This window comes from Festucalex cinctus, chromosome 9 (assembly GCF_051991245.1).
Source record: "Festucalex cinctus isolate MCC-2025b chromosome 9, RoL_Fcin_1.0, whole genome shotgun sequence".
NCBI lineage: Eukaryota > Metazoa > Chordata > Actinopteri > Syngnathiformes > Syngnathidae > Festucalex > Festucalex cinctus.
Genome location: NC_135419.1, coordinates 11,697,283 through 11,720,182, shown reverse-complemented (window position 1 = coordinate 11,720,182; position 22,900 = coordinate 11,697,283). Strand labels below are relative to the sequence as shown.

General features: G+C 39.6%; 2 protein-coding genes across 6 annotated transcripts; both read right to left on the bottom strand.

Moving 5' to 3' along the window:
- Positions 1-4: 4 nt before the first annotated feature.
- LOC144025817 (pre-mRNA-processing factor 39) lies at positions 5-9,777 on the bottom strand. 3 transcript variants are annotated; one of them, XM_077532160.1, is made up of 15 exons: positions 9,661-9,777; positions 8,256-8,497; positions 8,000-8,125; positions 7,791-7,909; positions 6,714-6,881; positions 6,458-6,641; positions 6,268-6,372; positions 5,187-5,304; positions 4,956-5,128; positions 2,992-3,115; positions 2,629-2,900; positions 1,301-1,485; positions 1,136-1,210; positions 527-695; positions 5-450 (listed from the first exon to the last, which is right to left on the bottom strand). In XM_077532160.1, exons 1-15 carry the CDS (start codon positions 9,710-9,712, stop codon positions 379-381), a joined length of 2,184 nt encoding a protein of 727 aa, XP_077388286.1. In that variant the 5' UTR covers positions 9,713-9,777; the 3' UTR covers positions 5-378. The 3 variants fall into 3 exon arrangements, with proteins under 3 accessions (XP_077388286.1, XP_077388288.1, XP_077388287.1); XM_077532162.1 differs by having other exon boundaries at positions 2,761-2,900; XM_077532161.1 differs by having other exon boundaries at positions 6,458-6,638.
- A 167-nt stretch (positions 9,778-9,944) lies between these two features.
- ganabb (glucosidase II alpha subunit b) lies at positions 9,945-22,392 on the bottom strand. Of its 3 annotated transcripts, none has more exons than XM_077531991.1 (25): positions 22,106-22,392; positions 20,612-20,713; positions 20,403-20,511; positions 20,009-20,136; positions 19,652-19,831; positions 19,436-19,501; positions 18,365-18,407; positions 18,193-18,268; positions 16,883-16,979; positions 16,595-16,775; positions 16,353-16,473; positions 15,987-16,222; positions 15,296-15,422; positions 15,074-15,153; positions 13,827-13,967; positions 13,592-13,688; positions 13,382-13,483; positions 12,347-12,590; positions 12,102-12,166; positions 11,925-12,001; positions 11,765-11,839; positions 11,543-11,656; positions 11,361-11,470; positions 11,146-11,246; positions 9,945-11,058 (listed from the first exon to the last, which is right to left on the bottom strand). In XM_077531991.1, exons 1-25 carry the CDS (start codon positions 22,123-22,125, stop codon positions 10,949-10,951), a joined length of 2,802 nt encoding a protein of 933 aa, XP_077388117.1. In that variant the 5' UTR covers positions 22,126-22,392; the 3' UTR covers positions 9,945-10,948. The 3 variants fall into 3 exon arrangements, with proteins under 3 accessions (XP_077388117.1, XP_077388115.1, XP_077388118.1); XM_077531989.1 differs by having other exon boundaries at positions 16,353-16,506; positions 22,106-22,391; XM_077531992.1 differs by lacking the exon at positions 19,436-19,501 and having other exon boundaries at positions 16,353-16,506; positions 22,106-22,390.
- Between the last annotated feature and the right edge of the window lie 508 nt (positions 22,393-22,900).

Below are 22,900 nucleotides of genomic sequence, written 5' to 3'. Positions count from 1 at the left end.
CCCATTCGACACTACAAAACACTTTATGTACATTGGGGAACAAATGCGTACTTTTCTCGATCGTACAAAAGCCCCCGTGATTGATGGCCTGCCAATGTTGGGTCATAAAATAACTTTCAAACAAAAAATAAAAGCATACGGACAAATACAAAAATAGTTCTGCTTAAAACAGCGTGACGGGGTCACTCATGTCAAGTTTCCTCTCACTGCTTTGCAACACAGTCCGACTCCGAGCACCTTTGTTGGGAAAGCCAGCAGGGAGAATGATGTGGAAAAGATGCTGGCAGATTGATTTTGAGAACCAAACTTGGGAGGACTGACTGTTTCAGTTTTGTTTTTTGAAGTCCCGGTGGCCCACTCAGTCCTTCTCAGCAACTTTTAGCTGGGTGGATAGTACCCCTGGTTGTAGTTCCAAGTGTTTTGGTAGCCATAACTGCCATACTGCGGTTGCTGGCAGAAAGGAGAAGCAAATTACAACATTAAAAATTTGTTGAAATTTATTTTTAATAGACAAATTAATTCCTACCTGATACCAGTTGCTGTATCCGCCATATCCACCTGACTGGGCGCTCATGTCCATCGTCGGCGGGGGCGGTACAGTTATTGGGACCTGGGGATCAGTGGGCGGGGCTTGTGTTGATGCATCATCTGCTGGGGCGTCTTCGCTTTTGACCACCTTCTCTTGGCCCTTGTCCCTGTGGGGAAATTCGAAGGAAGAGTGGCTGATTTTATATCTGTTCTAAATGTACATTGAAGTATTTTTTCCAAGTTTTTCATACTCTTTATAACACAAAAGTTGTCAGATGCTCTTACCTAATAATACAAGTGTGGTTATTACGTCGAATTCTACTCTTCATTGACAGTAATTTATAAAATTTAAAGTTAAAAAACATACTACAGTTAACTTGTTTTGAGGTAATTTTTCTGCCACTAGCTGGCATTAGTGTGTCATGCTGGACCTTGGTGACAGGAAGAGTTAATTTTCCTTTCAAATTAATTGGACAACGAAGGAATTTGTGGCCCGTTTTGTTCATTCAAATTACAACTTGTCGCCACTCTCCACAAATATTATATGCTTTTGGAAATTGTTTTTAATGCCATTTAAGGATAATTTTAATTGTCTTTCCTCCCTTACTTGTTTTCCGCTTCTCTCTTTATCCCGCCCAGCTCTTTGAGCAGTTTCTGGTGATCCTCGTAGAAAGACAGCACACTAAGTAGGATATAGAATCAGGCCATTAACTGACAACACCAGCAGGAATAAAAACACGTTAAAAAAAAAATCTGATGAAGAGATCCTGACCTCTGGATAGAGTTACTGTACTCTTCCACAAACTGGAGGCCGCGCTGTGAGAGGATGATTTTGGTGTGCGGTGCGAGAGGCGCTGCCAAGGCTCGCGTCACACACTTCTGCACTGCCTCGGCCGAGGAACACAACTCACTTGATACCTCCAACTCCAGCAGGTTCAGATGCAGCTTGTCATTACTCTGACAGAAGAAGAAGTAGAGCGCATTACATGCCATGTTTTCAGAGCACTACTGACACCTCCTGGCGTTATTAGGTCTTGCTCCAGTAAAGGTTTAATAAGTTCAGAGAAGATAATTTACATTGGAAAAAATCTTGACACCAAACAAAAACAAATTGCAAAAATTGGATGCTAAAATAATAATTGATGATTATAAGCTTAATTATACCTTCCCCTATATTTTATAATGGCCATAAATCAGATTTAAAGCCTCTAGACTGAGAGCCGACTTTTTTTGGTGACGTGTGCATAAGTGATTTAATGTTGTTTTATATTTTCATTTTTTTTAATGCATAGAAAATGGGAGCATTAAGCAAATATCTGTCACCTTGTTTGAAGTGTGTGAGTAAAAAGCCTCGAGTAATGTGGCAAATAGGGCGCCATTTATCAAACACTTTTTCTATTAATACAGTCCATAAATTAATCAAATAATAGGATGAAACAATATTTTGCATTACTAAACAACAAAATGTGTATGTGATTCTCAGATTCTTTCTGCGATGATTCACTTGGACTAAACTAACGATCATTTTAAAAATAATAATGCTATTTCAACCGATAGACCAATAATTTAGAGGTGCCGTTGTCGATAACCGACAAGACGATAATTGTTTGCAAAATTAACTTGAATACAAATATGCTTTCGAGTCCAACTATAAGTCTAACAAATACATTAAAACATTGTATAAACCTTGCACAATGTTTCAATGTATGTAAAGCACCATGAAGCTGAATTTTATTGATATGAGCCACAACAGATGGACCAACATGGCTGGATTTCTTTATGATCTGGTTTATCTGTATGAAATCAAATTGCCGATAATTATCAGCAGATTTCACTATTATCTGGTTTATCTGTTTGACGTCAAATTGGTCGATGATTGCCGATAACTATCGGCCACCGATATTATCGTGCATCCCTAAAATTGTAATCTCCATCCTGATATTAAAAACAGGACATTATTTCAAATTAACAGTGCAGAAACTGCAAAAATTTGGATTACTGGTTTGTTCCTTAACGTGCCAGAAAATATGCAAAAATGTTGTTAAAACCACATGCAAAATATAAAAATACTGACGAATTGAAAAACTACTGCAAACATACAGGACTGATCTCCAGCGCCTCCTGCAAAACGCTGCGAGCTCTGCCGGGGTTTCCGCCGAGCTTCAGCAGCAGCCGAGCAAGCTTGATGGAGTAGAAGGCGTGCAAGGTGGGCTTCTCTTTGGATTGGCTCACCGCCTCCTGCAGCAGAGCTTCCGACCGCTCCAGTTGACCCGCCCGCCTCTCCAAAGCGGCCCTGCGGACACGAACCACGACCAAACCCGGCCTGTTTTTATCCAGGGCCTCCAGCACTCGCCGAGCCGCCGCCAGGTCGCCTGCGGGCCGAGATGAGGCGCGGTGAGAAAAGAGACAACGCGGGTAAAAACAACACAATTGAAAATGAGAAGTTAGCGTGTTGTCTCGTACCGTGTCTCTCCTCGAAGGTGGCCCTCCGCATGTGGAGGTTAGGATTGGAAGGCAGGTGAAGACAGGCTCGCTTGTAGACAACCCGAACCTCGTCCACACTGCGCGTCTCCAGGTATTGAATATACTGAACAAAGCGCAAAAGGTCACAAGGGAGAAATCAGACACAACCCATGGTCCAATGTTGGCTCTTGTTTGCTTTGCTCACACAGGTGTACCAAACATAGGGCTGCTCAATTATGGAAAAAATAATAATCCCAATTATTTTGGCAATAACTGAAATCTCGATTATTGAAACGATTATTTTTTGGTACGAAACAAGAAAGTGTTTAACTTATTCACTCCCAGCCATTTTCACAGAAGCAATCCCATTCGCTCCCGCCAATTTTTTTTTATTATTTATTATTATTATCCATCCATCCATCAATTTTCTTGACCGCTTATTCCTCACAAGGGTCGCGGGGGCTGCTGGCGCCTATCTCAGCTGGCTCTGGGCAGTAGGCGGGGGACACCCTGGACTGGTTGCCAACCAATCGCAGGGCACACAGAGACGAACAACCATCCACACTCACACGCACACCTAGGGACAATTCGGAGCGCCCAATTAACCTGCCATGCATGTCTTTGGAATGTGGGAGGAGACCGGAGTACCCGGAGAAGACCCACGCGGGCACGGGGAGAACATGCAAACTCCACCCAGGAAGGTCCGAGCCTGGACTCGAACCGGACATCTCAGAACTGGGAAGCGGACGTGCTAACCACTCGACTACCGTGCCGCCCTATTATTATTATTATTATTTTTTAAGTGGATTTTGACTGATTTTGCAAGCCCCACAGAATATTGTGTTCCATTTCTATAAAAACGTGGAACCTATCAAAAGAAAGATTAAAGTCTCTTCTTTCATCAGGAAAAAAAAAAAAAGTATGTTTCAATCTGTTTCAGTTTTGCAGCAATTAGCACGAGAATATTGCTAAATTTCATAAATTTTCACAAATCTATTTAGAATTGTGAGTAATTGAGCTTTTTTTCAACATGGCCCTGTGATCGCCTTTCCTCTGCTGCCACCTGCTGGCTGTTTGTGTAATAACTACCATTTCGTTCTTTGCAGTTGATAAGCTGCATCAAAGCCTTGTGTATGCTCTAGCATGAAAAAAACATTTAAAAAAAAATGTACAAAATACATCTTTGGGACGCTGAAAACAAAAAACCCCAAAACAAAACAAAACATATTTATACGTTTTTTGGAGCAAATTAGTTAAGTATCTTAAAATATTAAAACAATTTAAAAAAATGCAAGATTATAATTGTGTCAGTTCGTTCCTTTTGGAACCAACATAATTTATAATAATATATATTTATAATAACATAAATATATATATATATATATATATTTATTTATTTATGTTGGCAAAAACCTGAAATTGGAGTGCAGCTTGTGCACTGATGATCATTTATATTTAGGTACAAAACAAGAATTTTTTTTCACATTTAAAAATATTAAGACCAATTAAAAAAAAAAAAAGAAACACTATAATAATTACACAAGCTCCTTTTGGACTAAACACATTTTACAATAATATATTTCTTTATTTCTTTATTTATTTATGCAAAAACTTGGAGTGCAGCTTGTGCGCTGTGAACTCATTTGTTTTTTTGGTACAAAACAAGAAAAGTTTTAAATGTAAAAAAAACGAATTAAAAAATATTTAGACAAATAAAATTCTTTGAAACACTAATGTTGCAAGTTCCTTTGGGATGAAACAAAATGTATTAAATTATTCAAAAATTTTAAAAAGGTGCAAATGTATAAATTTAAACAACAGAAAAAGTTGTGTTAATAATCTTTTTTTTTTTACAATTATTCTGATGTTGTAAATATGGAGTGTAATAATTGAAATTGTAAACTTCAATTAATTGCGCAGTCCCAAGCCAACGTTTTGCCCACCGAGTGCGTTTAATCTCTTACCCTGGTCCAGAACTCCTCATAGAGAGCACAAGCGATGAGACAGCGCTCAAAGAGAAAACGAACTCTGTGGTCGTCACGGGCAACCTGGCATTCCTCCTTCCTTCGCTGAGTCTGGGCTGTCGACTCGGGGCCCTCCGTGTCCTCTTTGGCATCTGCGTCTGTCTCCTTCGAGTCTGCACAGATGCGCGACTGTGGCTTCACATTTACAAGATGTGAGTGCGATGGCGTCACCTTTGTTGCAGTCGTCGGCGTCTTTGTTCAATTGGGCGAGCTCCCAGTCCAGGTAGGCGTGCCAACCACGCAGCTGGGTTTGATCGAGCGGTTTCACATGGAAGTAAGGACGTTTGATCTACAAATTAAATGCATCAAATTGGATGATCAATATATTTTGGACAGCAAAACAAGCATACGCGTAAGCATATAGTTTAAGTAGATTAAAAGAAAACAACAATTTTTGCCTCACTGTTGATGGCATTTTTTTTTTTATCACAGTAGTGACAGTTCTGCACATAGTTGCATGAATTCTGTTTTGACTTTCAGAAGATAGTGTCAGAATTATCTATAAGTGAAGTAGTCAGTCACATCTGACTGCCAAATCCGAGTATATTATCTGTATTAGATTTGTTTTCCTTGACTCTCGAAACTTTACTTGCCCAAGGAGCATGGAGCATTTCCATAGTTAACGCAAATTAATCACGTTATATCAGTCGTAAATGTAAAAAAAAAAAAGAAAAGTTTTTCATACTTGGTAACGTAAAAGTGTAAACATATGGTTACCAAATACCAATGTGGTTGTATTTTATACAAAGTAATTAAAAGCTAATTCGAAGTAAATATATTAAACAGTGAAAAGGAGTGTGAGACATTGAGTCATAGATTTCTGTTGTGGTAATTTTCTACCACTATGTGGCATTAGTGTGTCATGTTGGACATTGGTGAGAGGAACAGTACATTTTTCTTTTCAAATTCGGAGCAAATTGTGGTTTGGAACATGGAGCAACTCATGAACTCCAGGTCAATTTGTTCGTGGGAAATTACAATTGGTCATCAGTCACCACAAATTCATATACCGGTAGTTTTGAATCACATTTATTATTGTGTGTAAATTGTGCATAGTGACTCCTTTGCACAATGTATGTAACTTGGCTATTTAATGTTTTTTTTTTTTTTTTTTTTTTTTTAAATGCCATTTAAGGCCTTAACTTGAGTGAAATCCATTTAATGACTTTTAATGCTTTTTAATTAATGGCCCGTGAAAACCCTGATGAGACCGAACCTGGTACAAGAATCAAGACGACACATCATGACTCACAGTGTCTTCAAAGTTCCACCTCTTGCGAACTTCATTCTCGTTCTCCTGGTGAATTTTCTCCCGACGGGACAACACTTGATCCCGAATCCTCTGGATGAGCTCCTCCTAAGCGAAGTGAACAAAGATGTCGCTCATATTGATGATCTCAGTTCAGTGGGTTGACGTGTTATGTGGTAAAAAGTTCCTCTACCGAGTCTGTGCCCTCGGGTGTGGCGGGTTCTTCCTCCCCGGGCGGCATCTCATTCCCTTTCTCTTTGGCCTGTTCGGCACGTTCCGCTTTCTGAGTCTCCCGGCAAAGTGCCCTCACCTCCTCGTACTCTTCCAGAGAAAGCATTTCTTTGGGCTCGTAGCTGCTCAGGTGAGCCTTGAATCTACTCCAAAGGTCACGTGCAACAATAATAAACATTTTTACTCAGGTCACAAACGCAAGCATTGGCGTGTCTTACTTTTCGTAGTGTGTGCTGTAGTTCTGCGTGGGGAGTTTGAGGACTCTGTCGAGCACAGCTGTGACATTCCTTATGTTGCCTTGCTCCTTCTCCCATTCCACATACAGATCCCACAGCCGGTCTGAGTGGAAGTCCAGGCCTGATGCTACAACTGCGTCCTCAAACACACTGAAAGTTGATGATGGATATTAGTGAGACACATTTCGGGTAAAAGACAATCCAAGTAAAGGTACCATATTTCCTCTTATAGAAGAAAAAAGGTGTTTTTTTTTGTTTTTTGTTTTTTAAATGAATGGTAACATACCACATATATCCATTCAAATACGGTATATTTCTACAAGATGTGCAACTCCCTTTTTTTTTTTTTTTTTTAATAGCATAATTAATAGGGATGGGCGAGTACCGGTTCTAGGTATCTGTATCGGGGCCATACCAGCCTTTTTTCCAGTATTTGAGTACTTGTGACGCCGACGAGTAAAAGCGACCGATGCCGGAGGGGGGGGGGAAAAAAAAAAAAAAAAAAAAAAAAAAAAAAAAAAAAAAAAAAGACGTTGAGTGAGTCCTCCTTGCCTGTAGCTGGCGCTACCCTACAACAGTTTACCACCTCGGCAAATCATGAGGATCACTTCCTGTTTTGACAAGTTTAAGCTTTGTTTTTTGCTTCAGTTTTGCACCTTTGAATAAAACTCAGTGAGAGTAACGGTTAAATCTTTTTTTTTTTAGTTTGCACTTGAATTTATTTTAAACAAATACTGAAGCTCAGAAAGATGTGAGGGTTTTTTGTTTTTGCACTTTTATTTATTACAAGTGAATCTGAAACAAAAGAGCATTTTTCTGTTTTATTTTGAGCGTTAAAACTATTGAAGAGTGACTGTGCTGTTTTTAGTCAAAATTAAAGGAAATATTTTTGTTTAAAAAATATCTTTTACTGATGATGATGATGATGATGATGATGATTATTATTATTATTATTATTATTATTTATCAAATGTACTACTGGTACCGGCACTTGGTATCGGTATCGGTGAGTACTGAGGGACTGAAAAAAAGTGGTAGTACTTGTAAATGTGTGTGTACCTGCGAATACGCTTGGGTGACTCAGGCAGGTTCATGTCCAGTGTTCCCAACAGTAGATTGATGTAGTGGATCCACAGATCGACACTCAGAGGGATTGACTGGAGACCCTGAACACACACCTATCACAAAACACCTGATCAGCACCATACCCACCAAAAACCAATAAAATACTGGACTCAGTTTGTTTGTGTTTTTTAACTTCTCTTTACCTCAGCTGCTTTGTCGTTGTTACCAGCACGACGCTCCACATCAGCAAATTTTTTCCAATAACCGTAGCAGAGTGGATAGCGGCCAAGAAAGGCCATCAGGGCTCTCTGTGATGCTGCAGTGTGGCCCTGACAGGAACAATGTGCTAATGTTACGTGATTCCTAAGGCTCCTTGATTAATCAAACAGGTCTGGTTGAGTTCATCTGGTATTAATAAAAATGTTTTCTTTTGCTTCTGTATAAAGCTCAAGATATCACCTCTTGCTCACAGTACTGCAACAGGTCAGTCCAACTGGTGAAGTCGTGAGCGTTGTCATGTGCAGCATTCCACAGACGCTCAAAGTCTGCCGGCAGATCGCCTTCCTCGTCCTCTGTAGCTGGAGGCGGTGAGAAGGAGGCAGTGTCTCCTTGCGCAAAAGCCTCAGTGGCCAAATCTGCACAGCCATTCTCGTCTGACATCACCGGAGGAGGTAGTATGGGAACCTCTGTAATCTCCATGGCTATAACAGAGCACATTAATAAAAAGTCAAATTTTTCTTTAACCTTTATACCTGCCATTTGTTATTTTGGAGAAAAAATACTGATGGGTTGCAAAGAAAATTACATCTTCCTCGTATGTATTGTGACTTTAATGGATTTTAAATAACATGCATTGATAATTGTTCCTATGCACAACTGAAATGAATAACTAATCTTTTTCAAAATGTATTAACATTGTATTCTGATAAATATTGGGTTGATGAAATAAGAATTAATCAGATACATCCCCTTGTTTTCAGTTCAGGCAGCACCACACTCTGCTGTCGACTGAAAATGACGTCGAATTTTGTGCTCACATCTCAGCGGCGTTCTGGGTTTGCTCACGTGACATTTGCCTAAATTTCACTTGCATATTTTTATTTTAATCGCGTTCAAACAGGTCATGATTGCCACGAATAGAATGGAAGTGTTCAAACATTTAAACGCAAACGTTAAACTCATTCACTGCCTTTGACAAGTATACTTGTCAATTGTATTTTTTAGAGCGGTGCTAAATGGGGGCGAATCTGAGCATGCTCCACTGTAAATATCAAACTTGGAAACAACTTTACTGATGCCCAACCACCGGTAGATGACATCATTGCCCCATTTTATAGGAAATAAACACAGTTTCAGAGTCCATGGGAGAAATGGCTGTATTTTGGCAAACCTACATTTTTCTGCTGTCAATTATAAAAGAACGGGACGGGACAAAAAGTAGGGAGTCTATTCTGTTATTTGGTAGATTCGGTTTATATATAATTATTGAATGTAATATCACGTGAGTACTGGAAATGTAAAAATTTTCTATAATGACTGGCAGTGAATGAGTTAATCGATTGTTGTTGACCATCAATGCACAAAAAAACAAAAAAAAAACTCCTCTCACGATACGAAGAAATCATGTCAGGTGTATACCACAAGCGAAGAGTAAATGAAGCACACTCGGTCACAAGTCCCTTAAGTGAGAAATGAATGCATTTGAACGCCTGTTAGCCTAGCTTGGGCTAGCCACGGCTGTCCTCAAACGAACTTAACTCGTACATTTATCTTGTGCTCGTGCAGAATGAACAACCACTTTATACATACGTGTGGCGCAACGTCTAATGTCGCTTTGACTTGTATTTAGCTTTGTTCGAGGTACCTGAAGGATCTCCAAGCTCCCCATCGCCGCTCGTTTCGCATTCAGTCGCCATGATGGCAAACCTCTTGCGTCACTAAACCGCGCCATCAACTTCGTTCTGCCGTCACCAAGTGCGCCAGTAATGTTAGCTAAAAAGCAGTAATGTTGAAACATTTGATATATATATATATATATATATATATATATATATATATATATATATATAAAAAGCTAACGTGGCAAAACTCAAACTCTGTATATATTGTATAAGTAAATACTCGGGTAAAAATAGAAATAAAACAGACTTCTATAACATTTGGTCATCTTTATTTTCACTTGGTCACATCTTTAAATGGTTATCTGACAACTCTTGACAGCTAGTCTGCTCCTTCACTTCCACTGTATCAAGTTGAACCCAAAGAAAAGTTGCAGCAACATTTACAATCATAAAAACAATACAAAAGCAGATTGAGACAGTTTGACAAAACAGGACAAATCAAACTCCCAATGATCAATTAGGTTTATGGACTGCCTTTCTAAGGTCTAATTCAAAAAACACAAAGGGGGTTTACCTTGCAGATTTACATTTAAGATAATTGAGACCCATAAAATCTGGTAATGTTGGATTCAAGAATGAAATCGAAACAACTCTTAGGTTGTCCCAAGTGCATTAAAAATAACAGTAAACAAATGGAAATGCAAAGAACAAAACAAAGAAAACTTGTCAAAAGGATGACCCATAAAGGTCAGTAATTCAGTAGCCAAAAGGATTTATATTTCCAAGAGGATTGTTCAAAAGAACAACTTTTTGTGCAGCAGCTGATCGACATGACCCCTCACCAAAGCAAATAGATTTACTTCCTTACACAGAACTTCATATGTCACTACTTTGTGAAGAGGCTAAAAAATGGCAATTCTGAACTGAAAAGCAGAGAAGCAGGACCAATTGTTTTCTTCATGTCGCAAAACCTAAAAATATAAATCTTAGTTCGCAATACTACAGCAGCAGACAGAGCATTTGCTGCTGGTGTCCATTTTCTTAAAACCGCTTACTCTTCACAAGGGTCGTGGATTAAATAATATCAGTTTTTATAATTCATACATTACACAAAAGTGGGGCACATGATCGTATAGACTTTCACTTCAGATAAGAGTGTGGGGCGTGTGCGGCGCTTGACATACTGTATGGAAGCGAGCATGTGTGGAAGTGTTGCATTTATGTTCAAGTTTACACAGTGGGATATCCTGTTGCTCATTTCTCTTCAGTCACTTTTTCCTACTGCTCCTCCCTCCTCTGCGGTCTCCATGGTTACTGTAGCATCACAGTCCAATCAGTGCCTGCGTTCATGCCGGGCTTGCGAAGCGTCAAGACTGATGTGCTGGCATCAAAGTCAAAGTCAAGCTGACTCGTCTGACCATCTATGAAAGGCAGGAAAAGAAAATTAAAGTAACGTACAAAAGGCCGATGCAAATAGCGTGTTAAAAATGAAGGAAAGAAGGACTCACCGGCTGTTTTCAGGGTAACCTTGGTGGGCTTACTAGCCCCCAGTATGACGACACGTTCAATGGTGGAGTGGGTTGAGAAATGAGCATCTGGAGCAAGGTTTCTGCGGGCCATGAAAAAAAAATAAAAATAAATAAATACTTACAGCGGTGTTCCAAAGCATAGCCGCCATTTGCAGAATCTATTATTTTTTTAAATTTTGTTCACTGAAACTCACACAGAGGAGAGGTGGTTGTTGACAAACGACAGCTTCCTGTGAATGAACTCCTCCTTCTCAAAGTTGAACGTGTGTCCATCGTCAATGTAGAGTTCCCCCTCTGCAGCTCTCTGTGGGAAACGCGTCTTTGAATACGAAACGACAACCCGCAACACGCAACGCAACTATCAAAGCGGACATACCTGATGGCCAAGGGCCACGTACACAGTGTAGGGGTCGTGCTCCATACACGTGGACGATCTACGCACTCGAAGCTTTCTGGGAATAATGGAGCCGCCGCGCTGGAAAACCGGGATCTGGCGTGAAGAGGGTAAACAGTAAGTTATGAATGGAGGTGGAAAAAAAAATGCACTTTAAGAACCAATTACAGAGGACATGATACAGTACAGGTGCGTGTGTCTTACAGAGCTCATGGTGACAGGAATGTAAAGATTCTGGCCGCCATTGTGCTTCTGGAAGGTGTGGACATCAAACCAGACCTAACGGGTACACACAAAAGTTAAGACTTTGAACGATGGACTACCAAGTCAATGTTCTGGGGGGTATGAAAACTTATTTCTATACCTCTTCTTTTCCTGGCAGGTAAGCAGTTACTCCAGTGGCGCCCTCTTCAGTGACGGGGTGCACCAACAAGTCTTTACCTGCAGTACAGAGAAAATGTTAAAAACACTAGCTAACGTAAGATTGACTTATTATACAGGAGTCTAATATTTATTTTTTGTTTTTGTCATTTGGTCTTACCAATCAAGAACTCATCCTCCAGGGCATAAGTAGCAGGATCTTGAGGATATTCCACCCACAGCGGCCTGCAAAAAAAAAAAAAAAAAAAAGAATGTCAGCAGTAGCACTAGTTTGCTACCTAGTGGCAAGGTGGAAACATGACAGTTTAATCAGCCAAGTGACAAAAAAAATGAATGTCATAGGTGTTAATTTAATAAAGTAAAACAATCAGTTGGAAAACAATTCAAACATTACTAAAGGCTCACCTCATGACTGGATGTCCCGTGCGGTACGCGTGGTAGAACTGCTGGTACCAATATGGCAGCAGGGTGTAACGCTGGCGCACGGCCTCTCGGATCAGAGCGGTGTTCTCCGGGCCGAAGAGCCACGGCTCGCGACGGGCCGTGTCCAGGTGGGCGTGGGCCCTGAAGAAGGGCTGGTAGGCTCCCGTCTGGTACCAACGCACCAGCAGCTCTGAGCTGGGGGACTTGAAGAAGCCCCCAACATCAGCTAGAGGACAAGATGAGCATAGATTAACTTCAATAAAGTAATGGTATGTTTATTTTAGAGCTGTCAAACGATTACATTTTTTAATCAGATTAATCACATCTTAAAATTTTCATTAATCGCTTAATTAAAAAGGCTTTCTATCAACATGTTTTGCCCGCCAAATGTAAAATGCACCTCTTATGTGTTAATTTTTTTCGGCATTTAATGTTAAGAGGACGTCTCATCCTCTTTTTCTAATCAGTTAATTACTTGCATAATTTAAAGTGGGAAAAAAATTACCCCAATAGTTTGACATGAACAAATATTCTGAATGTCACACGCAAACAATTATTAAATGTTTCACCTTTATGCATATTATATTTATTGTTTAAACACAACCTGTGCTACCTTTAACGTAGCCATCCGCTGTCAAGCTAAAGGATCATTTGCAGTCAAAATTAATAGTGCAATTAAACTGCGTTAATACATGATTGTGATAATTTTTTGTGAATAATTAATTAGTTAACGCTTTAACTTTGACAGCACTAGTTTATTTACAAGGTGAATTTATTTATTCATCACTTTACTAAGCTTGTAGCTTAATTTATTTGCTAAATAGATCAATTGTACCCCCATTTAATGGAATTTAAATACCATTAATCCGTTCCAGGCACACCCAAAACTGAGGAAAATAGGACTATACTGTAAAATGTACATAAACACTGTAATTAAGCTAAAATACACACACATGCTTTGGAAAACTTGAGAACCAAAAAATAAATAAATAGTTGATTTGGGACAGAGGCACTTACCGCCACAAAAAGATATTCCCACCAGACCCAAACTCAGACACATAGGGATGGAGACTTTGAGGTGGCCCCACTCAGCAGCATTATCGCCAGTCCATACAGCACCTACAGATGCGCAAACACCCTTGAAACACTCGACCATAGACTCCTGTTGCCTCAGTAAACAGTGACAGAATGCTTGGTGGAAGTCAATGAAGGCAGACAAAAACTCACCATAACGTTGTGACCCAGCAAAGAAGCCCCTGGCCAAGACAAAGGGTCTTTCCACCCCGCCTGATCTCAGGATCAGGCCCTCCGCTGTGGCCTTGTGCTGCAGCAAACACGACAATTAGGACATGACATGACATGCAAGGGTACATGCAAATCTTCAATCACAAGCGATCATCTTGTTCAGCTAATGTTCGATAGGTCTTGACCGGAAGTGAAGGCCGTAAGCACCGCTGCTCACCACGTAGAAGGCGTAAAGGTTGTGCAGGTCACGGTGCTCCCAGTCGCCATGCTTTGCGTCCTTGTGCATGGTGATCTCAGGACCGTTGAATATTGAAGGCTCGTTCATGTCGTTCCATGTATACACATTCTCCATTGTGCCCTGGAGAGAAGAGTGGCCGAGCAATAAATTAAATTATTACAACAATGCTAGATGTATTGTAGATTAATGTTTTGGTCGTATGTGTTAATATTACGTTAAAATTCAGACAAATAACCCTGAATTGATGTAAAGCAGTTCGTCAACTGCAAATAAGAGTTGTAAAGTCATGAAAGACTTTGGACTTTAAGTGTTTCAAGCTTTCACCACAACTTCAAAAAAAATTCTACCACATAAGTGTGGTATAAACATAATGCAAACAAATCTGTGGCTTTATTCAACTTTTCCTGTTTCATGAAATGATATGCAAGCATGTGGACTGCATTTCTGAAGCACTAAACCCATCCAGACAGTGACACTATATTATTTAAAAATAAATAAATAAATAAGCCTGCCATCCGACAGAAAGAACATTATTTTCGTCCAAACTGCAGCCTTTGTAATTTGAAAATATCTTTCTACTACAATGTGATGTTGATTTGAATTTGACTAATTGTTCAGCTCTATGCTAAATGCTCAGGCACAATGGAAAATGCCATTGACAGGTTAATGAATATTGTGTCAGTTTGAAAGCTGTAATCAACAATTGTCACAGATTCACAGCCATCTATGCTTTATCCTCTGTGCAAAACGACTAATTTTCCTGCAGTTTATTTCATAACCTTCATTTGCCTGTTTTATACTGCCCTCTGGTGGCTGAGTTACACACACCAGAAGATGCACAATGAAATGGGGTATATGCCACGGAAGAGGCGGGACGTAATTTTGCACAACAGTTTATTTCTGGTCCGGGTTGCGAAAATGCAACCAAGGGGCACAAAGTCGGAAGCACAAGTATTTTTGACGCAGCCCACACGAACCGCAAAACGAACCGGAAACAAACTGATGTGCAAAAAACAGTCCCACCTCTTCCGTGGCATATACCCCATAAAGGCATTTATTTGCATTCATTCCGAAGGAGAAAGCTGATTCATGAGACACGTGGTTTGAGTTATGAGCGTGGTCAAGGAACAAATTAAACTCATAAGTCAAGCCACCACTGTACCTCTAACTTGATATAAAACTTACTGCCATATATTAAACTCCACGCTAACAACCATATGTCTCACCTCATACTGGTCAAAGGCAAACTTGCTGGCCCACCAAGCCCTCATGTCTTCGCGGGTGAAGTCTGGATAACCGGCACTGCCTAAATTAAAAAATAAATAAATGAATAAATAAATAAAGAAGAAATCACGACAAGTCCAACACAAAATGTGCATGGTTATATGGTGAGGATGCATCATCAAACATCTATTCTCAATTCTCATACAATTTTATTTTTGTCTTACCAGGCCAACACCAGCCTTCATAGTCGCCACCATCTTTATTCTTTGTGTAGAAACCTTGAGACTTGATTTCGTTATGGATCTTGTAGCTGCTGTCCACTTTGATATGAGGGTCTACAATGGTTACCATCTATTACACCAAGAGAAGGAATTGTTAAATATTTAGAAAAATTGGTGGAGACTCACAGTTCCTTGAGTCTTGTTAATTGTTTGCACAACTGCTACATTGCAGATTTTTGAAGTGATCATCTTTAATGGGCATTTACAGCATACTTATTTACATGGATGCCCTCACATGTGGGAAAGGAGATCCACAGCGGCGGATTCATGTTTATTGAACGCCGGGAAAACTGAGCACACTTGCCATGAAGCTTGTGTCAGCCACAGCTCACACCCAGACCATCACAAACAGACTTGCCGATGTCACATGCCACCCCCACCAGGTCCCGCCTCTTAAAAGGCACATACATTACAAGTAGATTTTCTACACTTTTTATTCATGGAATTTTTGTGTTTAAGTGCAATGTGTTTAAATCTATGGCTTAAAGTGTTGACAGCATGCAAGGAGTACTGGTAAAAGTTGTTGTTTTTTTAATTAATGGTCTTTCTAGCCTAAAAGGACTCCCTGTAGTGTAAACCGATTAACTGAAACTCCAACTTGAGCTCCGGTTGTCTCGTTATCATAGGTAGGTACCTTGCGCTTCTTATCCATGAGAGCCTGAAGCATTTCCTTGGGTGCAGGGAACTTGTTGGCATCCCAGGTAAAGTAGCGTTTCCCATCCGTGTGCTCAATATCAAGCCAGATAAAATCATATGGAATGTCATGCTCATCGAAGCCAGCATCTACCAACTGTACGTCTTCCTGATCGTTGTAGTTCCAGCGGCACTGGTGGTAGGCCAGCGCGGCCAGAGGAGGGAAGGCCTGTGTGCCTGACCAAAATGAAGACACAGATTATTCATCCCGGGAGGAAATTAAAAATGAAACAAAGGCTTGTCAGTTTGTCAATTCGTAAACAAAATTTACTGAGTGAATGGTCGTTTCATGACGATAAGATCTCACCTGTCAGGGAGGCGTACTGCGAGAAGACATCTTTCGGTGTTGGGCCGAGCATTATGAAGACATCGATGATGCCGCTTTCAGAGAACCAACGCACATCAGTCTGTGGTGTCTCACTGGAGCCCTGCACGTAATCCAGCATTTTTCCAAACACAGTCTGAAGAGATCCAGGCAGATATTTCATCAAGTCTCACATAATTATGACCAAAACATCTGTGAAGTTATGTAAGGGTGGAGGCACAAACCTTCCCTGCAGTGTTGGAGCTAATGTCAACCCACGTCTCAGCAGCATTGAGCCAAAACATTCCTGTGGTCCGTTGGGCATTGTGGGCCAACATAACAGGTACAGAACCATAAAGTGCCATTGGATTATCCAGCTCATATTGGAACACGTCCAAATTATACAGCCGATATGGATCTCCATTACTGAGAGATGGAAACATAAAAAAAATATAGAAGAAATCCCACACTAAACAAGCATCTTTTGACCAAACCCATTTCACACATATTCAAATATTTTGTTTGTAGCTCACTTTGTAGTTTTAAGTCGCAGGTTGTCTGCGTGTTCTGGAATGCCATAGACATGCTCCACCCCTGGTAATGAAAAGTCGAGACCAATAGAAGTTGGACCTGTAATGTGAGCACAGTCAAATTATTACCACAAAAGCAGTATTTGACATTTGTTACAGTTGTATTCAACAGCCAATCATAAGCCTGTGTGACCTTAGAATGTGACCCACCACCAAACTGAATGTATATCCCTCATACCACTATTCCACAACTAGGATAGATTTAAACCAGAAGATGTAATAATTTAATCGGGGATAATCAAAACCCTTACTTGTTTGTATACGCATCAGTTTATAATAGTTTGGGATTTTTCATTATTGGCCGTTTTTATTTCGTTTTGACTTTGAGTTTGTTTTAACTAGTTTTTAAAGCGGGTTTGTTACCGTAGTTTTTTATTTTTTGAGTGGAAAATACTTTAGTTATTAGTTCTAGTTTTGTCAAGCAGAAAATTTACCAAAAAAAACAAAAAAGGAACAATAAATGTCTGATAAACTACAATCTCCAAACGACTGTTTCACATTCCTTCTTCTGTACAGCCGAACAGTATTACGGTAATAAATATATTAAAAATAACCCCCCAAAGCTCATATTAACATGAAATGAATTGACAACGATTTTTAGTTATTATTTTAACTATAACCTCAGTGGGTGTGTGTAGATTAGGGATGTAATGATAAGGGCAATATCGTGATATTAAAACTGCCACAATATCATCGTCATGTTCACAATATTTAAAAGCAACACATCTGTTAAAAAAAAAAAAAAAGAAAAAAAAAAAAAGAAAAAAAAAAAGAAGAAAAAAAAAAAAGTCAGGTGGATTTCTGTTTGTACAGTTCTAGCACCCTCTGGTGGTTTTAGTGCAATTTAATTTTTCATTAGGGATATTTTAGCCCTTCTATGTTTCAAATCCACACTAATGGTCAGATGAAGGGGAACGTAAATATGCCTGTGAATCGAGTCAATATGTGGAGGAACTCAACGTGCGCGTGCCTTAACAAGTAAGCGCCTCAATATTGTGTTATTAAATATTGTAGGTTGTTTATATGCATTGCTGTAATGTACAAAAGCACTATATTGTGTTTTTTTTAGTATGAGCCCTTTTTTTTTTTTTTTTTTACACAATTATTAAATATCGCAAACCTCTCCACAATATCGTGACAATTATCGTGCAGTGAGCTTCATATCGTGATATCATATCGTGATGTTTGGATATCGTTACATCCCTAGTGTAGATGGCGGTAATACTCACTATAACAATTTGAAAGTGGCTTACCATTAGGTTTGCTGTCTGTAAATGATTTATACGTTTCCTCCCACATGCCATCTTCATCTTTCTCTTCCAGTATAGCCTGCGTGGATAAGAGGTGGAAAGAAATAACACCTAATTCAAAAGGTTTTTGTTTTTTTTCCAGATGCAATTGCATGACTGAATTTGTGTGTAGGACCTCATCCTGCAAATCGGCATCTTCAGCCTCTCGGTCTGCCTGTCTGCTCCATAGCATGTGATGAAACAGCAGAGAAGAAGTCATGATAAAAAAAAAAAGAGAAGTACGTTTGGAAAGGAAATTGTTCTGAAGATATACAGTGTACTGTAATTTAACTGGGGAAAATGAGTCAAACACAGACGACAGCTGCCACCATAGTCAAAGACGAGTGCTCCAACAGGATCTCAGAAAACCGTGCGACTTCTTCCCTACACCCATACATTTACTGTTTTCTAGTCAATGTGGGAAATAATGGTGCCTGTTCTACATTCAGTTATGGAGATGCTTGATTTGCAGCGGCAGGAATGCAGGCAACAAATGATTCTTAAGATAATGACAGATAAAAAGGAGATGCAGATGCTGCAGGGTTAGCAACCAAGGCAGCACACTATGGGAGTGGGATAAAGGCAACTTATTGATACTGTTGGTGTGTGCATTCTAGACTAATACATTCTTATTTAAAAGCCATTTGCGCAACCCGTGACACAGCAAGCAAGAGGAAACACTTTTCTTTTAGTAACAGAGTAGAGACATTTTTGGAATAGTCTCAGCAGTGATAATAAACTCTCATGCACTGCAAAATTTTCAAAGCCACATGGCTCAATCATTTTTATATTTTTGCAATTTGGTAACCAACAAGCTCATGCAAGTTTAGTTCCTCATTTCAAATTAAATGACTTAACAAGAAATACCTAAAAATCACCATGCAAACTTGATTCATGATTGGAATGGTCTTTTTTTCTTGTTCAAAGATATAAGATGTCAAATCAAGGTCACATACAGTACTTGTGTAATAATTTCAACTATGCTAAGAGGGAAATGATTTAACTTTGTATTAAATTCCATCACCAGCACACCATCAACACCAATCAAAAAAGCACACCGTCCACACATTCCCTTTTCACTAATTCTTTGAGGGCAAAACTGATTTTTTTTTTTTTTTTTTAAAGTGACACTACAATTACTATTTATGATATACTATCTTCAGATTAGTACAAGGAATATAATACACAGCATTTTTAGAGTCTTTACCTAGAGAATACACTTGTGACATTATTCCACACACTAGCCAAAGTGCTAGTTATTAAATAGGAGAAACTAGGGCGATAAGGAGAAGAGGACAGAACGAGTCAGACAATTCTCAAATGAACACGAATAATGTCAAAAACCACTGAGCGAGGTATTTGTGGCCTTCACAAACGAGGGCAAGCGATTGTTCAAAGTGTGCGTGTAAGCGTGCTCTCTCACGTGTCCTTGCGGAGCCTTAAGTGCTCAAAGGCCAGAAGGCCACGCGAGTTTAGGGACAGCAGCACATCTCGCCCCTCCATAATGTCCAATCGGAAGGGCCGTGCACTGACAATGACCCTTTGAGACTCCGCCCCCAGGGACAGAACCACTCCGTTCTCGTCCTGAGACAAGAGAGACAGGCTGGATGGGGGGGAAAAAAAATAGAATAGTGAGATCAAGGAGACTAAAATCAAAAAGTTACAAATTTTATATCGACACTGCGTCACTCATTTCTACAGAATCAGCAGCAGACTATAATGTGGCTACGTACGTCACCTACCACTACTCGCAGGAAGCAAGCACCCATGAGACACTTACGGCTCTGTAGGCGGCTCTCTGACGAGCACGTCTGGGACCTCATAGCGAGGCTTCAGCGGCTTCAGCTCATTAATCTTCACCCTCGTTATGTTTCCCTGGAGACGATAGAGCTCCAGGAGCAGACGCACCTACGTGAGCGGGAAAGAGTACAAATGAATTGGAACGGTGTATGCGATGCATCCTTCGCAATCATGTTTATGGTGAAATATCCTTCAGATTAGCATATGGGCCTACAAATTGATGACTTATTTTTATTTACAGTAATTTTCTCACAAGAGCATTTTTATTTAGACAGTTCTTGCATTTAGATTCAATGATGTGCTTTATGTGTGCCTACTGTGACGTCCGGGTTGGTTACAGTGTCTATTGTGTCACCGTATTGTGGGTGCTCTACTTTGTTTTTGTCATTCTTGAGCTGCAAGGTGAGTCTAGTGTTGGTTAGCTCCATAGTCTCTAGTAGGGCTCGATAGGGCGACTCGCCAGGGTTCAGTGCTCGCTGACGTCTGTTATTAAAGTTAAAAACAAAGATGGCACAAATGTGATTATGCAATTACACTTAAGTGAGTATATGCTTCCATAATTTTATTTGACGTGTTCACTCACTTGCAGAAGGCACTCTGGTCACAGGTTTTGAAGTTGGCTCTCTCCACAGCCAGTGTCCCACTGACACATGCAGCAAGCCAGAGCAGCAAGACAGGTGCCATCCTATAAATGGAATCACAATAAAAGGAAGATGCAGATGGATTAAGCGCTGAAATTGGTCATGTGGGCAGAGCAAGTTAGCTCAGCGTACTGGCCTTTAAGAGACCATTACTTTGAACTCTAGTCCCAAATGCTGCCAGGATTTTGTCTAGATCCCAACTAGGTTCTGCCACATCATACTGTAGAGGTTATCATAAGAAAATGTAAACACTTGCAAATATTTATGGAAACAAAATGTTTATTGTACCTTGTTAAATTACTAAATTGTGATTATTAAAACAATCAGCAGTGGCATATTCATATTGATTGTCATTAATTATTAAAAATGTTAATGTAATTTGAGTAATTTGTTATTTTAGAAGTGGTAGCCCTTTACATTAATACACAGGAAGAAGTACCTCTTGGCTTCAAAAAGGTTGGTGACTCCTGTTGTAACTAAGTTTTGCAGTCCATTGCCCCCATTGTGGAAAACCATCCCCCTTTTGAAGCAAGAACTGCCCCTTCAGTCGACTTTTTTTGGCAGTTTCAACACGTTTATTTAGGCCACCAAGACTAGATTGTGTTTAGTTATACTCTATATATACACACACACACACACACACACACACACACACACACACACACACACACAAGCACACGCACACATTACTTGTGTGTTGAGGATAAACAGTTCGGAAAATTAATGAATGAATGTACTTTTTTCCCTTGCATTACCTGCAAACACATTGTGACTGTTTATTTTATAAATTAAAGACTGTATTATAACTATGCTAAACATTTCGAGAGTCCTCAAATTAAATAGAAATAAAATAAATCACACCGGACTTCATTCTCTCTGGATGTGGACGCTCGTCTGTCCTGATAGTCGACAGACTCCTGACTCACGATATCAATTAAGTTCGCGTTCTAAAGCTACTTTAAATGTCAAAGTCAAGTAATCAACTGATCACTTTAAACGACCGTCAAATCAGGGGCTCGTGAACGCTTGAAATTCTACCAGTCAAGCTAGTTCAAGCTAGCTGCCATTCTTCGAACTTCCGGAGAACGATTAAAACAATTATACAGAAAATTATAATTTCACATAAAGACAAACACGAAGTGTTAAATAGATGTACAGTAGACTGACTGCATCGTTGTCCTTATTTAACAGCCTCTGCTTTATCGTGCTAACTAGTTAGCAAGCTTCTTAGCAAAGGCACAGGTTGACGGATGAGACGTTTATTCATTTGCGAGGTTCTCGACTGTAAACTAAGGATTTTCTCTGGCGGTCGGTAAATGGGCAGACACTTAACTCTATTACTACTACACTCGGCTTTATACGCGTAAAACCACAATGTAACAAAATAGGATAGATAAACGGCTGCCACAATGATAAAGCGAGACCGTTAGTCTTACCTTTCAGTGAAGGCGGCCATCTTGATTATGCCCCTGGTCAACTCCGCCTCAGATTAAACAAGTGGGAAGATTTTCAATCACTGTCCAAAACGTTCATGTGCAGAGAATTCAACATAAAACGCCCCAAAATTATTTGTTTAAATTGGATAAATAGCAGTTTATTGTTATTTCATTCATTCATGTGTCCTGTCCGGGTGATTTCCGCGTGAGGTTGGATTAACGTGGACGCGCTTGGCTTGTATCCTCTCAGGCACAGACACGTCATCACCAACTCTTGTGGCCGAACAATAGTTGCCCTAGAGATACACCCCATGTGGCTTACCTGTATGACGCCATATACCTGAAGTAAGCTTGTGTGTGAGTGAGTGGTAAAAAATAAAAAATAAATAAAAAATGTTGCCCTAGATACATGAAGTAAGCTTGTGCGTGCGTGAGTGAGTGGTAAAAATAAATAAATATAAAAAACATAAATAAAAATAAATAAAATAGTTGCCCTAGATAACCTTTATATGTTAACTAACAAAGTTAGAGAAATTTATTTTTAAAATAATTAATAGGTTTTACCCTTCAAATGGTCATATTGCTAAAAGATTCGAGAAGATATTGATGAGGAATGTACGTTCTATTTTGTGGAAGTCGAAACCATTTTATTTTGGCTCTGCCCCTTTGTCCAAAGCTTTGTTTTGGAATGATGCACTGTTTGGTCTCTATGACTTTATAAGAAATAAGTTCAAGTCCAAGAAAATTTACATTATTAATCTTATCAATATTGTAGGAAAATTTTACATCCATAAA

Excerpts from the sequence above, each read along its gene's own strand:
- LOC144025817 (XM_077532160.1), bottom strand. The coding sequence starts at position 9,712 with ATGGCGACTGAATGCGAAACGAGCGGCGATGGGGAGCTTGGAGATCCT. Across the intron at positions 7,910-7,999 it reads ACAACGACAAAGCAGCTGAG|GTGTGTGTTCAGGGTCTCCA; the intron begins GTAAAGAGAAGT and ends GTTTTGTGATAG. Across the intron at positions 3,116-4,955 it reads ATGAGGAGTTCTGGACCAGG|TATATTCAATACCTGGAGAC; the intron begins GTAAGAGATTAA and ends CGCTTTGTTCAG.
- ganabb (XM_077531989.1), bottom strand. The coding sequence starts at position 22,125 with ATGGCCGCCTTCACTGAAAG. Across the intron at positions 13,484-13,591 it reads TGCTGGGTCACAACGTTATG|GTGCTGTATGGACTGGCGAT; the intron begins GTGAGTTTTTGT and ends GCGCATCTGTAG. Across the intron at positions 11,059-11,145 it reads GGTTACCCTGAAAACAGCCG|ATGGTCAGACGAGTCAGCTT; the intron begins GTGAGTCCTTCT and ends TGCCTTTCATAG.